General features: G+C 33.7%; 1 protein-coding gene across 11 annotated transcripts in view; it reads right to left on the bottom strand.

Annotated features, from left to right (window-relative positions):
- The window catches only part of LOC124360589 (protein unc-80 homolog), a 221,024-nt gene that overhangs the window by 186,070 nt on the left and 19,032 nt on the right, over positions 1 to 15,922 (bottom strand). For all 11 annotated transcript variants that reach the window (XM_046814324.1, XM_046814330.1, XM_046814326.1 and 8 more), the window contains exons 5-8: positions 15,218 to 15,238; positions 13,483 to 13,628; positions 1,635 to 1,800; positions 730 to 949 (exon numbers count right to left, since the gene is read on the bottom strand). In XM_046814324.1, coding sequence (XP_046670280.1) covers positions 730 to 949; positions 1,635 to 1,800; positions 13,483 to 13,628; positions 15,218 to 15,238 — 553 coding nt within the window. The remainder of the gene's footprint in view (positions 1 to 729; positions 950 to 1,634; positions 1,801 to 13,482; positions 13,629 to 15,217; positions 15,239 to 15,922) is intronic.

Raw genomic sequence — 15,922 nt, 5'->3', positions numbered from 1 at the left:
CTGGACAAAGTCCACCATCAAACTGTCAGAGATGACACCAGCTGATCCATTACACTGCTCCATACAACAATATGTCTTCAGAACGTTCTCTGAGAATTTGTATTATACATTCAAAATATAAATAGCATATATATTGCATTAGAAAGCTTTATTCTCAGGGATGTTGGAATGAAGTACATGATCCTATTTATTATTAGACTGTCAGTGCTGATGGAAGCTAAGCCCCTTTACCACTTCCTACAACAATATCTCATCAAAACATCCCCTAAGTAATTCTAATGTCTGGAAATCATGTAGAATAGATTACTATAAAAAGTTTTGTTTTAGTAAATTTTTCTTATTTTCAAGTTGTTTTCAATTATTTATTATTCATTTAATTGATGCTTCGTATCATTAATGGATATTATAGTTCATAAGGCCATAAAATCAAATGACCATACAATTTTAGAGAATCTAACACACACAATGATCTGTATTTACCTCTAAACATTTTAATTATTTTATTTCTCACATTTTTGTGAGAATAATTCCATTGTAAGAATTGAAATATAAAAGTTTGATAGATTTTTTAATCTGCCAAAGCATGATAAAACATATTTTTATCTTCCTTTATTGAAGATCTCTTCATAATTTGTTACTAAATTGAATTGAATTGATCTTACAAATTAAAGTTTGATGTTGCAAATTAATCTAGTATATTCAACAAAAGACAATGATTGCAATGCTTACTTCCGAGAAACACATCACCAAAGTGTGGGCGTGATCCTTTCATTATCTTGGCCCATACATCACGAGGCTTTGGTTTTGCATGGGCAGTGAAGCATGGTGAGTTTGGGTGACGATGTTCCCACATTGCCTGCCAGATCTTGATTCCATTTTCCAGACGAAATGTTTGCAAATCTGATTCTTTTATTTGATGACAAAGAGGAGCAAACAGATATACAAACAACTGGAAAATCAGATATAATCTCAGTTAATTTCCACAATGTTTGAAAACAGAAAGTAAAAATATACAACACATCATGTCACTTTATTACGCTCTCAGATAAACTCTTGTTCTATCTTATTGGTACTGTAAAAATTGTTGCTTACTGTGTACAAAAAAAGTCAGTAAAACATTTTTTTAAATCACTGAATGATAATATCTAAAAAATTATGTTACTTGTACACTTTTTTCATTTTCTAAAATGAACTTTAAACAAAGAACACAATATACACATCCATATACAGAAAATCATTTATGTTTAACTTAAAGGTCTAACCCATTCTTGAATTATTTGAACTAGGTTTGTTCAATTTTGTTTACATACGAGTTCTAAATAGAATAAAATGGATATCCTTATGGAATCGTAGCCATGTTTCTGAAGTATCAAATAATTTATTTAATTTGTCTTAGTGTGAAACAAAAAGATTCACTTATGCTTTTGACAAATAATTTGATACCAGACTGGCAGTGGGCTGATAAAAAGTTCATAATATTGGCATTGCATCGTTTTATGTTAAAATTCGATGATTTTATGCTTGTAAGTTCTAATAAATCAAAATAATTTATCAGAATTATTCATGCCCATTTCTGGATTCTGGACTGTTCTACTAAACTATTCGTTCTATCCAAGTACTATGAATATACATACTGTAATTGAAGGGATGGAAAATAAATAATAGAAAGGTGAAGTGTGGTATATTCCCTTCTCATAATCAGAATCAGCACACTCCTCTGCTGCATCCAAAATAATCCAATGTAAGATGTACAAGAGCTTAGTTTCTGCTGCTCCCAGGTTTTGTAGATTGGTATCTTTTCTGGAAAAGGGTATATATATTTACAGACAAAAACATAATGAATGCATTTTAGTAACAATTTAGTAATGCATTAACCCATTCACTGCGGCAAAAAATTTTTTGAAGTTCCCTAGGTGCTAAAAATTTTTTTTACAGATAAACTTACCATATGCAGTGGTTAGCCTGGAAATGATGTCCAAAGTGGTCAGAAGTCACTCTTTCCCTTCCAAGATGGCCGCCAAATATTTGGGACCCATGGGTCCCAGCCGCACCCCGCGAACGGCCCGTTGTGTAAGTGTTATTAGAATCCACTACCAGCCGCACCCCGCGAACGGTCAGTCATGTAAGTCTTTTAGTTATTACACTAAACACTAAAATCAGTTTATTTTCATGTTTTATTTACATGATATTTACATGGGACCCATGGGTCCCAGCCGCACCCCGCGAATGGTCAGTCATGAAAGTCTCTTTGGAAGTCACTACCAGCCGCAACCCGCGAACAGTCAGTCATGTAAGTCACTAAACACTAAAATTAGTTTATTTACATGATATTTACATGATGTTTTTCGTGATTCAGGCGTGCCACTTATCGAAACAGGCCAATGCACACAAGCCTGGTTCGCCATCACACTGTGCACAGAAATAAATTGTGCGTGTTTCGCGGCCTTCGGTTTGACACTGTTTGCAGCGTCTCCTGGATACACGTGCTTTGTTGGGCAGCTTGGGGATTTTAGAGATCACGTGCCGGTTTTGGTTTCTCTGGACAGGTCGCAGTAGAAGTCGTTCCTTTGGAGGCAGCAGAGCATGTACAAGGTCAATCCTGAAGTCATACAGAGATTTTTTTGTGGCAGGGTTGGACTTTTTATACAGTCTGAATGCGTTTATGAAACCCATTTGAAGAATGTGGACAAAAACCTTTTTGTACCACCTCAAGGACTTGTGTTCAGCCGGGTAGTACGCCATCAACTGGTCGTGTCTGTCCACTCCAGACATCTCGGCATTATAGTGGATAATCGCCAAGGGTTTCTGCCTAGGTTGACCATATCTGTTGTGGGAAACTGCCATTTCATTCTCAAACTCAGTAGAAATATAGAGCACTGTTCGCTTATCTTTCCACTTTGCGACAGCTATCCCCTGGGCATATCTTGCCACAGTTTCTCCTTTTTTCAGGACCGCTGTTTTGACCTCCTCCGGCAAGTATTTGCGGTCTGCTCTCAGGGTGCCTGTGCAGTAGGTGGACTCCCTCAATAAAGTTGCGGCCAGTGGGACACTGTTGTAATAGTTGTCCATGTACAACGAGTGGCCCACCCCCAATCTGTGCCTCATGAGATGCATTACAACTTTGTTGGTGTGGCCAACACCACTCAGTTCACCACCTTTTCCAGAATAGATCGTGAACCTAATACATAGGCCATCGGGTTCACACAGAGAATAAAACTTAATACCATACTTGTGTTTCTTATTTTTAATATACTGGCGAACCCGCCACAACATCATACTTTCATCAATTGACAACTCTTTTCCGGGATAATAGACAGTACTCATTACGCTGTTGAAGGTAGAAATCAACAGGTCCACTTTTTCAAGCCTATTGTCATTTTGTTCGTTGACATTGACTTGGGCGTTTTTTGAGAAATGAAGGCATCTCATGATCAAAAGCCATCTATCTCGGCTCATCTGTTCCCTGATTGCCTCAAAATTAAAAAATCTATGCTTGTTCCAGTAATCACTCAATCTGTTTGTGCGGACAGTACCCATATGCAAGAGTACACCAATAAACGTTTTCAACTCGGGTACTGTCAAATCAACCCATTTATTAATTCTAGACTTTGGGGTCAACGTGGGCAGCTCGAAAACTGTCCAAGCGTAGGCGTTAGTGTAGGAACAAATTTTCTCCAACAGCACGTCGTCAAACAAAACGGAAAACCGGTCTATTGGCTCATTGTTTCCAGGTGTAGGAATAAGAATTTTATTCTCTTTAGTAAAAGGAATGTTCCTCATACCTATCGTATTCGGGCTCCAATCGAAGTCGTAGTTATACTCGACATCATCGTTGTCACTATCATGGGCGTCAGGCAGGGGCTCCTGATGTGCCTGTGCGGCGTCAAGGTCACTGTCGTCTGAATAGCCTGTTGCGTCCGAGTCAAGGTCACTGTCACCAGCTGGTATCTCTCGTGAAGTACCAGGTGAATGAGACATAGTTACAAACAAAAACAACACTAATAATAATAATAATCTAAAACATTCACACGGACGCACAAGGACGCGCGCGACGCACCACACAATATGGCGATCAAACTCCTAAGCCAACACCAACTGGCCAGGGTCGTTCACTACACGCTGCGATACAGTAACCGACCGTTCTGAGGCGCTGCCGACCTCAGACTGACATGGCGACGGAATAGACCGAGCGGGACCGAAGGGTCCCGAAAGCAACTCGTGAGAGTTCGGCCTGGGACCCATGGGTCCCACCCAGCCGCAGTGAATGGGTTAATAATTACTTTTAAGGTTAGGACATGTACCATCATAAAATCCTAACGATTTTAGTATTTGTTCAACCTCATAAAAAATTACAGAAGATTTTTTGTTGTGGTGGAGTCAGAAAGTATCTGAAATAACACTATAGGTGAATTCTTTTTCCTTAGTGTCTCGGGAAGTGATTGTGCTCAGGTTTTGATGACTGCCCACCAACGGATTGTGTATGCGAGGCAAATGGATGTCCAGTGCCAAGTCACTATTTTCCATACAATTCCAGGTGACTCCTGAACTCGGCAGTTGCACCAAACACAATCATGCTTTATGCAACATGATTGCTACATTTTTATCTGATACCAGTTAAACACTAACAAAGAATATTTTAAACCTAATATGAATTGTGCAAGATATAACCCTGGTGTGTGTGTGTGTGTGTGTGTGTGTGTGTGTGTGTGTGTGTGTGTGTGTGTGTGTGTGTGTGTTTTGGCACATCAAACTGGTTAAATAAATAAATAAGAATGCCTATATTTAGGCAAATGTTTCTCAGATACAAAGATATTGAGAATGCACAGTTTCTATATCACAGTTAAATACAACAAGCTAGGGGTAGGCCACACCACATGTTGCCTAACAGGCTTCACCGAAGTTTTACACATAAGTTTAAGTATATAATTCAATTCGAGATATGTTGTAGACAGTTAGGATTCACTGAAGCTCAGCCAAATCCCATAGAGGACATGCACTCATCGAACTCTACCTTATCTTGTTGAAATGAATCTTCACACAAAATTTCAGGTCTATAATTCAATTTATTCTATCTAGATATCTAGCAGAAGATACGGTACTTTGGGATTATACCGACCACACCAGTATGAAGAACACAAAAATAGAAATTTATAGAAACAAACATGATAGAACGAAAAAACAACTCTTCAATTACAAAATTACAAACTTACAAGCATTTCCAGGTATTGTGATCGGTATTGTTGTCGCTGTTATCTTATCTTTCTCGAGAATCCTGATTACGGCAGGCCGCGCGGCATCACGTGATTTGCACGGTACATCATTGCCTTTCCATTACAATTCAATTTATATTTCTGATTAGCCCCTCTAGAATTTGATATTTTACTGATAGGTACTATCTCGAGGGATGTTTTTCTTTCGTCGACATCAGCGCGGGGCAGCACCGAAGGTGCTGCCGAAGCCCGCGCTGATGGCCGGAGGCACTCGCATTTTGGGTGGCGGAATGTGATCAAGAATAAAAACAAGTTTTGAGTGTTTTTTTAATAAAAAGTTTAGTTTGGTAAATGTTTGTTTTTGTTGAATTTTTGTGTTTGGAGAAATGTAGAGGTAAAACACGGAAGTACAACAAAGCGATGCACCAGCTGAACGGGCGGCGAGACTCTGCAATCACGTTATCTACTAGACGCTCGACTTTGACCTCTGTCTGAGGATGGGGAGGTGTTTGCGATAAGACAATTCCTGTTTTATATTGACGAAATATTGTTCTACGCTAATCTAGTAATCAGTAGAAACGAAATGTGAAATAACGATTCATGTCTGGGTGTGGTCGGTATAATCCCAAAGTACCGAAGATACAAAGACCGAAGAGAAATTTTGCCTCCCTGAATAATAGGTTTTGCTGATGTTCAAATTAAACTCAATATTATTCAATATTAATGTTATTAAAGAATTTATTTGTCATATGTATCAAATAACTATATTCTGTGCATGATGAGCTATCACTTAAAATCTGGCCATATGAACACAAAGTAGTAGTACGTCACAACTTGTCTTGGGTAAACAGGCTTTGCTGATGTTCAAAATTTAAAACTCAATATTATTCAATATAATGTTATTAAAGAAGTTATTTGTCATATGTATCAAATAACTATATTCTGTGCTTGATGAGCTATCACTTAAAATCTGGCCATATGAACACAAAGTAGTAGTACGACACAACTTGTCTTGGTAACAGGCTATTGGCTGATGTTCAAATTAAAAACTCAATATTATTCAATATTAATGATATTAAAGAATGGTATTTGTCATATGTACATCAATAACTATATTCTGTGCATGATGAGCTATCACTTAAAATCTGGCATATGAACACAAAGTTAGTAGTACGTCACAACTTGTCTTGGGTAACATGCTTTGCTGATGTTCAAATTAAACTCAATATTATTCAATATTAATGTTATTAAAGAATTTATTTGTCATATGTATCAAATAACTATATTCTGTGCTTGATGAGCTATCACTTAAAATCTGGCCATATGAACACAAAGTAGTAGTACGTCACAACTTGTCCTTGGGTAACAGGGCTTTAGCTGATGTTCAAATTAAACCTCAATATTATTCAATATTAATGTTATTAAAGAATTTATTTGTCATATGTATCAAATAACTATATTCTGTGCATGATGAGCTATCACTTAAAATCTGGCCATATGAACACAAAGTCGTAGTACGTCACAACTTGTCTTGGGTAACAGGCTTTGCTGATGTTCAAATTAAACTCAATATTTTTCAATATTAATGTTATTAAAGAATTTATTGTCATATGTATCAAAATAAACTATATTCTGCTGCTTGATGAGCTATCAATACTCTGAAAATCTGGCCATATGATGAACACAAAGTAGTAGTACGTCACAACTTGTCCTTGGGTAACAGGCTTTGCTGATGTTTCCAAATTATTAAACTCAATATTATTCAATATTAATGTTATTAAAGAATTTATTTGTCATATGTTATCAAATAACTATATTCTGTGCTTGATGAGCAAACATCTTAAAATCTGGGCCATATGAACACAAAGTAGTAGTACGTCACAACTTGTCTTGGGTAACAGGCTTTGCTGATGTTTCAAATTAAACTCAATATTATATCAATATTAATGTTATTAAAGAATTTATTTGTCATATGTAATCAATAACTAATATTCTGTGCTTGATGAGCTATCACTTAAAATCTGGCCATAATGAACACAAAGTAGTAGTACGTCACACACTTGTCTTGGGTTAACAGGCTTTGCTGATGTTCAAATTAAACTCATATTATTCAATATTAATGTTATTTAAAGAATTTATTTTGTCATATATATCAAATAACTATATTCTGTGCATGATGTGCTATCACTTAAAATCTGGTCCATATGAACACAAAGTAGTAGTACGTCCACAAACTTGTCTTGGGTAACAGGCTTTTTTTTTTCTTTGCTGATGTTCAAATTAAAACTCAATATTATTCAATATTATTGTTATTAAAGAATTTATTTGTCAATATGTATCAAATAACTATATTCTGTGCTTGATGAGCTATCACTTAAAATCTTGCCATATGAACACAAAGTAGTAGTAGTACGTCACAACTTGTCTTTGGGTAACAAGCTTTGCTGATGTTCAAATTAAACTCAATATTATTCAATATTAATGTTATTAAAGAATTTTATTTGTCCCCATATGTATCAAATATAACTATATCTGTGCTTGATGAGCTATCACTTAAAAATCTGGCCATAATATGACACAAAGTAGTAGTACGTCACAACTTGTCTTGGGTAACAGGCTTTGCTGATGTTCAAATTAAACTCAATATTATTCAATATTAATGTTATTAAAGAATTTATTTGTCATATGTATCAGAATAAGCTATATTCTTGTGCTTGATGAGGCTAACCACTTAAAATCTGGCCCATATGTAACACAAAGTAGTAGTACGTCACAACTTGTCCTTGAATAACAGGCTTTGCTGATGTTCAAATTAAACTCAATATTATTTTCAATATTAATGTTATTAAAGAATTTATATTGTCATATGTATCAAATACTATATTCTGTGCTTGATGAGCTATCACTTAAAATCTGGCCATATGAACACAAAGTAGTAGTACTTCACAACTGTCTTGGGTAACAGGCTTCTGCTGATGTTCAAATTAAACTCAATATTATTCAATATTAATGTTATTAAAGAAATTTATTTGTCATACTGTATCAAATAACTATATTCTGTGCATGATGAGCTATCACTTAAACAATTGGCCATATGGAACACAAAGTAGTAGTACGTCACAACTTGTCTTGAATAACAGGCTTTGCTGATGTTCAAATTAAACTCAATATTATACAATATTAATGTTATTAAAGAATTTATTTGCCACCCCCCCCCCCCCCTCTCTATGTATCAAATAACTATATTCTGTGTGCTTGATGAGCTATCACTTAAAATCTGGCCATTATGAACACAGCAAGTAGTAGTAACGTCACAACTTGTCCTTGGGTAACAGGCTTTGCTGATGTTCAAATTAAACTCAATATTATTCAATATTAATGTTATTAAAGAAAATTATTTGTCATATGTATCAAATAACTATATTCTGTGCTTTGATGAGACTATCACTTAAAATCTGGCCATATGAACACAAAGTAGTAGTAACGTCACAACTTGTCTTGGGTAACAGGCTATTTGCTGATGTTCAAATTAAACTCAATATTATTCAATATTAATGTTATTAAAGAGAATTTATTTGTCATATGTATCAAAAAACTATATTCTGTGCTTGATGAGCTATCACTTAAAAATCTGGCCATATGAAACACAAAGTAGTAGTAACGTCACAACTTGTCTTGGGTAACAGGCTTTGCTGATGTTCAAATTAAACTCAATATTATTCAATATTAATGTTATTAAAGAATTTATTTGTCATATGTATCAAATAACTATATTCTGTGCTTGATGAGCTATCACTTAAAATCTGGCCATATGAACACAAAGTAGTAGTACGTCACAACTTGTCTTGGGTAACAGGCTTTGCTGATGTTCAAATTAAACTCAATATTATTCAATATTAATGTTATTAAAGAATTTATTTGTCATATGTATCAAATAACTATATTCTGTGCTTGATGAGCTATCACTTAAAATCTGGCCATATGAACACAAAGTAGTAGTACGTCACAACTTGTCTTGGGTAACAGGCTTTGCTGAAATTGCATGCAAAATTGTAAGTCCATAATTCAATTTGTTCTCCAGATATCCCCATGAGGTACAAGCTTCACTAAAGCTCGGCCAAATCGCATGGATAAACATGTACCACAATCAAACTCCATTTCTTTTATAGAGACCTATAAGTAAAGTTATATACAAAGCTTAAAATATATAGCTCAAATTTCTTGGGATATCCTGCAGAAGGTTAAGTATATGCTTTTCGGAAGATATGTTTTCGTGCAAACCAAAAGGGTTCCTTCTTACGGGGATAGGTTCTGCCTCAAATCAAGCCCTGATCTAGGTGATATAATAACCAAGTTCACATATTGTACTCTGTCCCAATTTATTTGTAAGCAAAAATATGAATAGTTTTTCCTGAATTTGGTATAAATCTATAAAATTTAGGCCTTAATTCAAGAAATCAATCATCAAAAACTAAAAATCAAATGTAAAATCGCTCAATTGACCATATTAAAAAAAAGATATATACAGTATGCCTATCAATAATTTCTATGACAAATTTCTGCTCAAATTCTTCAACTTTATTAAAATAAATTTTGTTGTGGTTAATTAAGGACAGCATAACAAGCAATTACAAAGTAGGCTACAGATCTGTATCTGGAAACAAAACAATCAATTCAGATGTCAAACTACAATTTTTAATATATCAACTGTACTAAAACAAGCAAACTGAAACTATCAGTGTATAATTAATACAATAGAATCTTGTTAATCCGGCCCAATATAGGGTTTAGTAGGGCGAGATTACCGAAAATGGTGGGTTAGTGGGGGTACATTATAAAATAAAGCAAATTTAACAATAAAACAGCATATAATTCCTTGTGAAAGTTATTGACAATGATAGTGGCTAAAATAAGTGTAGTAATTAAAACAGTACTTGAAAAACAATAACTACATTATTTGTAATGAAAAGTTATTGCAATGTACAAAAAATTAAACCAAAGTATGAGAGTCAATCGAATGTTACTACAAACAGAAAACATTTATTAATCAAATTACATGTCATAACCAGTCATCTATTCCTTAGTCATTCATGCTAAGGATTTTAATTTACAAAGTAGTTTAGCGAGCTCTTATTTTGGTGAAAGACTCGTGTGTCTATATGTAAATCTACTTAAGAAATTCTACATTAGGCAATGTTAAAACATGATATTATTGTGCTCATTATGTAATATAAGTTGTAATGGACAGTATAACTAATAGTAAAAATACAAGTTGAAAGCAAACACTACAGCCAAACTAAGTAAATGTATATATTTTTGAATATTTATGATGTAGCTAACAACTAAGCTGTATTCAATGAATTTGTGATTTCTTTAAAGAATTAAATTGGTTTGATTATAATTTTTCCCTAAAAAACTTTAAACTTTTGACTCAACTGCAAAATATAAAATGTGAATTTTTTAGTAAAAAACCATGTCCTCATTTTCATCAAATTACAATGAAAAAAAATATTGTTATGTGTAATTGGGGTTCTTGGTTGGGGGAGAAGAGGATAACAAGCTCAAGATACCTCCTCCCATGTTGGCATTACATACTGTTATTCTGTTCAGCTACTAATACCTTTTACGAGCTTAAGAAAAGGTTCAGTCTTTCCAAAATTTAATTTTTAAAGATTTTTCTTTAAAAAAAAACTAAAAATATTGTAAGTAGTTAAAGTAAATATTTACTGATTTTACTATCTTTTGAAGTCTATATAATAAATAATACGCATTAAATTATTTACAACATTTTTCAGGAGGGTAAACTTGGAATTGTTGTTAAACGACAAATTTGTTGCTGTACACATGGCTTTAGAATGGTTATGGTTATAAGCTGCTATGTATCATAGGTTATGAAAATGAAATGCTATTTCCTTGCGAATTAAACAATAAAACATGATGGAGTACGTATGAAAATTATACTTTTTTTTAATATACCTTGCAGACTCCAAAAATGCCTTACCAGTACAGAGATTAACCATTGCCAGTTCTTGGGTTAAATAGATTTTTATAACTATAATCACTATACATCAACACAAAATGTACAATCCAATATTTCAATTATAAGTTAGGTCTATCCTGGTAATGATAGCATCATGAGCAGCATAATCAAATTCTATGTTAAAAACAGGAGTGAACCTTACTGTATTTTAATCATTAGTTTTTTGAGGAGTTGACAGCATGAGCTTGTTATCAATTTGATCCAAAACAACTAAACTAACACAAGACATTCTAGACAAATACAATCATAGATACATTCTAGACAAAATAGTTAATTAATAGTGCCTTTTTCCATGTGTTATCCAATTAAAACTAAAATGATCCAATAAAAGAAAGGAATCTTCATCAAGAACATAGTCACTGTGACAACACTCATTCAATGATTCAAGGGAGTAAATAATAATATCGTACTATTAAATGACATGTTAATGAAACACCTTCAACTCAACCGTTCAAACTTGGAGGTTCATCTTGTTTTTTTTGTTTTTTTTTGTTTTTTTTTTTTTTTTGCTTATAAGTATAATAATTAAGTTACACAAATAGCGGGTATATTCTGGACCCTAATACCGGTGATTCCGGTATTTGAAAATGAACTAATTAGAAGTTAGAACAGTGTTGAACTACTCATCAATCTTACCGGTTTAATTTATTGAATCTGAAAAATTGTTTAAACCTAGAAGATCTAATTATATATTTTTAGTAATATTCTCTCTATACCATAAATTTGTTCAAACCCGGTTCCATATCCAAAATATGGGATATTGTATAAACCTAGAAGATGCAAGAATATTCCCAAGTACTGTAAATGTTACCATGTACACTATACTATAAATTTGTTCAGTTAGAACTAAACAATACGCATACGAGCATTGTCTCGTATAAACATGGGTTTTATAAGGTGTAGTGGGCATATACGCATTCTTCCTAAATTTGGATGTTTATTAACATACAAATAAGATATTGAGTGTATTGTGATTAATGTGATATAAACTGTATATATTAGAACGATGATTATTAACTGTTTCGTGTAACTTACTGTACCGTACACATTAGTATTCGATTTGTTTTATTAATTAGAGTTGCTTATATATGTTTGTTTACACGTTCATAACGGCCAAAATGTTCTCTGGCTGAAATTAAGCGTTTTGCACATAACACCTCGTCATGGTTATATTAAAGATCGTGTATCACTGAAAGTTAAAACAACTACCTAATATTGTAAATTAATATGGTTTTTTATGATCTACTGGTGGTTCACGTTACATTTCAGCTGTTCCACATACTCGTAAGAAAAGGTCAATCCATTCTGAAACCACCAGCAGTATTGGCTTACAATTGCACCAGAAAGATATGTCTACCTGCTGCAGTCTTATTACACCCCTCTGAAAAATAATTCGGTGTTAAAACTGTTTGTAACTATGATTATTTCACGAGTCATTTGACATCAGTTTATTTTTATAGCTCAGCACGACCTTGAACTTTATCACTGTGTCGAAAAAGTGTGAAAACAGGGTAATACCAGTCATTAAATACGTAAGTGGATCGCACATATTAGTAATTATAACAGTATGAAAAATAAGATTTTCATAGAAATAACCGATTTACCAATATACAAATGGTAGCAATTTTTCTAAGTTCTGTGTGGCGATAACTTATAATTTACCTTGCACGCTATATTTACACGTGTCGTGTTGAAGTTGGAATTTAGATCAATTATACTTATACAGAGGAGTATAATTTATAGAGCTCTTCTATGTTAGAATAAAGTGAAAGGTTTAAATGAACAAAATTGAACTTAGACTTTATGTAGACTGATGGTTCTAATAAGCCTTTACTGTTACAGTAATTTAAGGTACACAATTCAACGAAATTAATTAATTTTGAAATTAACTTTTATTATGTGGTAAAATATATGGAAACAGGCCTGTAATATACTTCCGAATGCATCTAAATAATAAAGTTTTGAATGCACCACATTTAATGCCTACTGCATATAATAGTATGACATTTGTTTTATGAAAAAGTATGTAGCAGGAATATTAATAGACGAATATTAAAACGCCTAATTTTAAGTAATTTGTTTGGAATAGAAGAGAATATTAAATGTCTGAAAAAGTATCGTTCAAGATCAACATTGTGTTTGTGAGTTTAGTTGAAATTCGTGGAGTAAAGGCTGGGCGAGTAAAATTAAAATATCCAAAACTACTGCTACCTCTTCATCATAGTAGCCTACCTGTTGTGCAGCAAAGATGCAGCACAATGCATGACATGAGGGAAAGCTGCTTGTACTAGCCTCCATCTGGGAACAGACTTTACCGCTTCTGCCAGGGTAGGCGGCAACCCAAACTGGATGTTTTGAACTAACACCTTCTCAAATGACTATAACAAATCAAGTGTTTTTAGTTCATGGTTAGAAATCATAGCAAATGTATAAACAAAGATTGAGAATCATACATCTATAATATGTATAATGTCACACACAATATTTATAGTATGTCTTATACTATAAAATTCGCATAGCTTAATCTTTAGTAAAACGTCAAAATCTCCTACATGTTTACTCCAAACAATTGTGAGATAAGTAACAGTCACTGAAAGATATTCCAATCTCTTGATCCATTTTAGATTTAATTTTAAAGATGAATCCGTGAACTAGAAGAGTGAAACTGTTTTTATGTGTACATTTGAAAATTCTCAAATTTCTTATTAATGCTTTATGATATTTTATTAATTAATCCAACTATTTAAGTAAAAATTTAACTATTGTAGACCAATATGTAATCCTGTCTCAAGAGAGACCAAATTCGATGTTTAGCTTTTTATACCAGCAGTGCAGTAATAGCCCAGTGGGAAAATAAAAATAGGCCTGTATGCAAACCAGGGACCCTAAGAATGCCAATGTTAAAATTTCAGTAAAATCAACCAACGCCTAGGAAATAGTATATGTTATGAGGCAGACTAAAGCATTTCAGAAAGAGGGCTATGGCAATACGCCTTGAGTAATGTCAGATATAGGGGCGTCCCTGACGGTTTGATACAAGTTAATATTAAAGTTAAAGTATTAATGTTAATACCACCCCAACCCCCAATAAGAAATCAAACTGAAGGAAGTCTGAATTCTCCATATAAATGCCTCCTTAAATGGTAAAGCAGTTTGTTTAGAAATCTGTTTGTGTCGGTCGTTTTGATCGAGTAGGAGTTTTTGACGTAAGAGTAAAGATTGTCTCTATCATAAATCCGAACATGTGAGTTGGTACAGCAATGGTAAAATAATGACTAAGCTGTCCGCCATGGTTGGAGACAAGAAGTGTAGTGCTGCAGCCGATGTGTACAGGCAGTGATTAGCGCGGTAGGCAAGCAAGCTACGAATTATCTGTCAGTTGTGCAAGCCCATCACAGTCGAGTATAACAGTTCAGCGGTTAGTTAGTATAACAGTATCGCGCCGAACGATAGTTTAGTGATTGGCTTGTTGCATTGTGATTACATTTAAATCTAATAAATTAGACAGGGTAAACTTATTTAAATTACAAAAAAAACCCGAGAAGAAACTGCAAACAGTTCAAAAATACGTTGTACAGTTGTGGAATGCTAGTTTTATATTAATGGATTAAGTTTTAATTTATAGTCTGAAATTATCTTTTTTACATTACAATTATTTTAAAATAATATAAATTGTGAGGGAGTTTCGGTGGCAGCATTACCTCATTTTTTAGGGAATTAGTCCTACCGTTATAAGTCCGTTATATGGGAGGGGGGGTGTCTGAAAAGTTCGATTTTAACGTTACGTAATGAAGTGGCGGCTTCTCTGTAAGAGGTTTTTCCTATTATTTGTTGGTTTAATGTTCTATGTAATTTTAAACGGGTATTAATGTTTTCGTTACTTTACTGTGTTCTGATGGAACTCCACAATAATATTAAACAGATGAAAAATAAATAAATACATTTAAATAAAGAAATTCAAACTTACCTTGCAAGCCTCTTTCAGCTCCTGCAAAAAAAAACAAATATTTTGTCAAAATAAGTAAACCTAAAAGACTATTTACAATCATATAAAAGAGAAATTCCAGGTGCATCATTGTATACAGTATGAACTGACGGCCGATTTAGTTCTCTAATTGATGAGACCTAGAGTAGAATATCAAAATGTAAACCAAGTAAAAGTAAATTAGTGAAAATAGTTTTCCAATCAAGAATGTTTTCTTAACGCTCACTGGTCTATTCCTTGTTTGAGTTTCGGAGTGATTTAAACATTGTTTAAGAATTATAAGAACTTATTAAATTAAATACTGAAGAAGTTGAAATGTCTATGTTTATAAGAATTTCAACACACACACTAACTTACTTATGGAAATTCTCTATAACATTTCATGTATTTGATTGGATGTTACGATTTCAGTAACACTTGATCTATTTTTGACCAATGTAGAAGATCCCCTAAAGTCGGTCCTTAGCTTTCTTAATGAAAGTAATTACAATGTAATATGGTGGTATTTTTGAAAAGATCTACGTAAATATTTTTCAGTATTCACAGACAAACTAACTTGTTTTTGTCCTCCTCCGTAGACTAATGGTTATAGTCTCGGCTCTCTAACCGAGAGATCACGGGTTCAAATCCTGGGGAGGTCCAATCATGTACTTTGTAAAATAAAAACCAGTGCACTTCGAAGCCGGC

The sequence above is a fragment of the Homalodisca vitripennis genome, chromosome 4 (assembly GCF_021130785.1).
Source record: "Homalodisca vitripennis isolate AUS2020 chromosome 4, UT_GWSS_2.1, whole genome shotgun sequence".
Lineage (NCBI taxonomy): Eukaryota > Metazoa > Arthropoda > Insecta > Hemiptera > Cicadellidae > Homalodisca > Homalodisca vitripennis.
The sequence above is the reverse complement of the archived record's forward strand: the minus strand, read 5'-3'. Positions and strand labels throughout refer to the sequence as shown.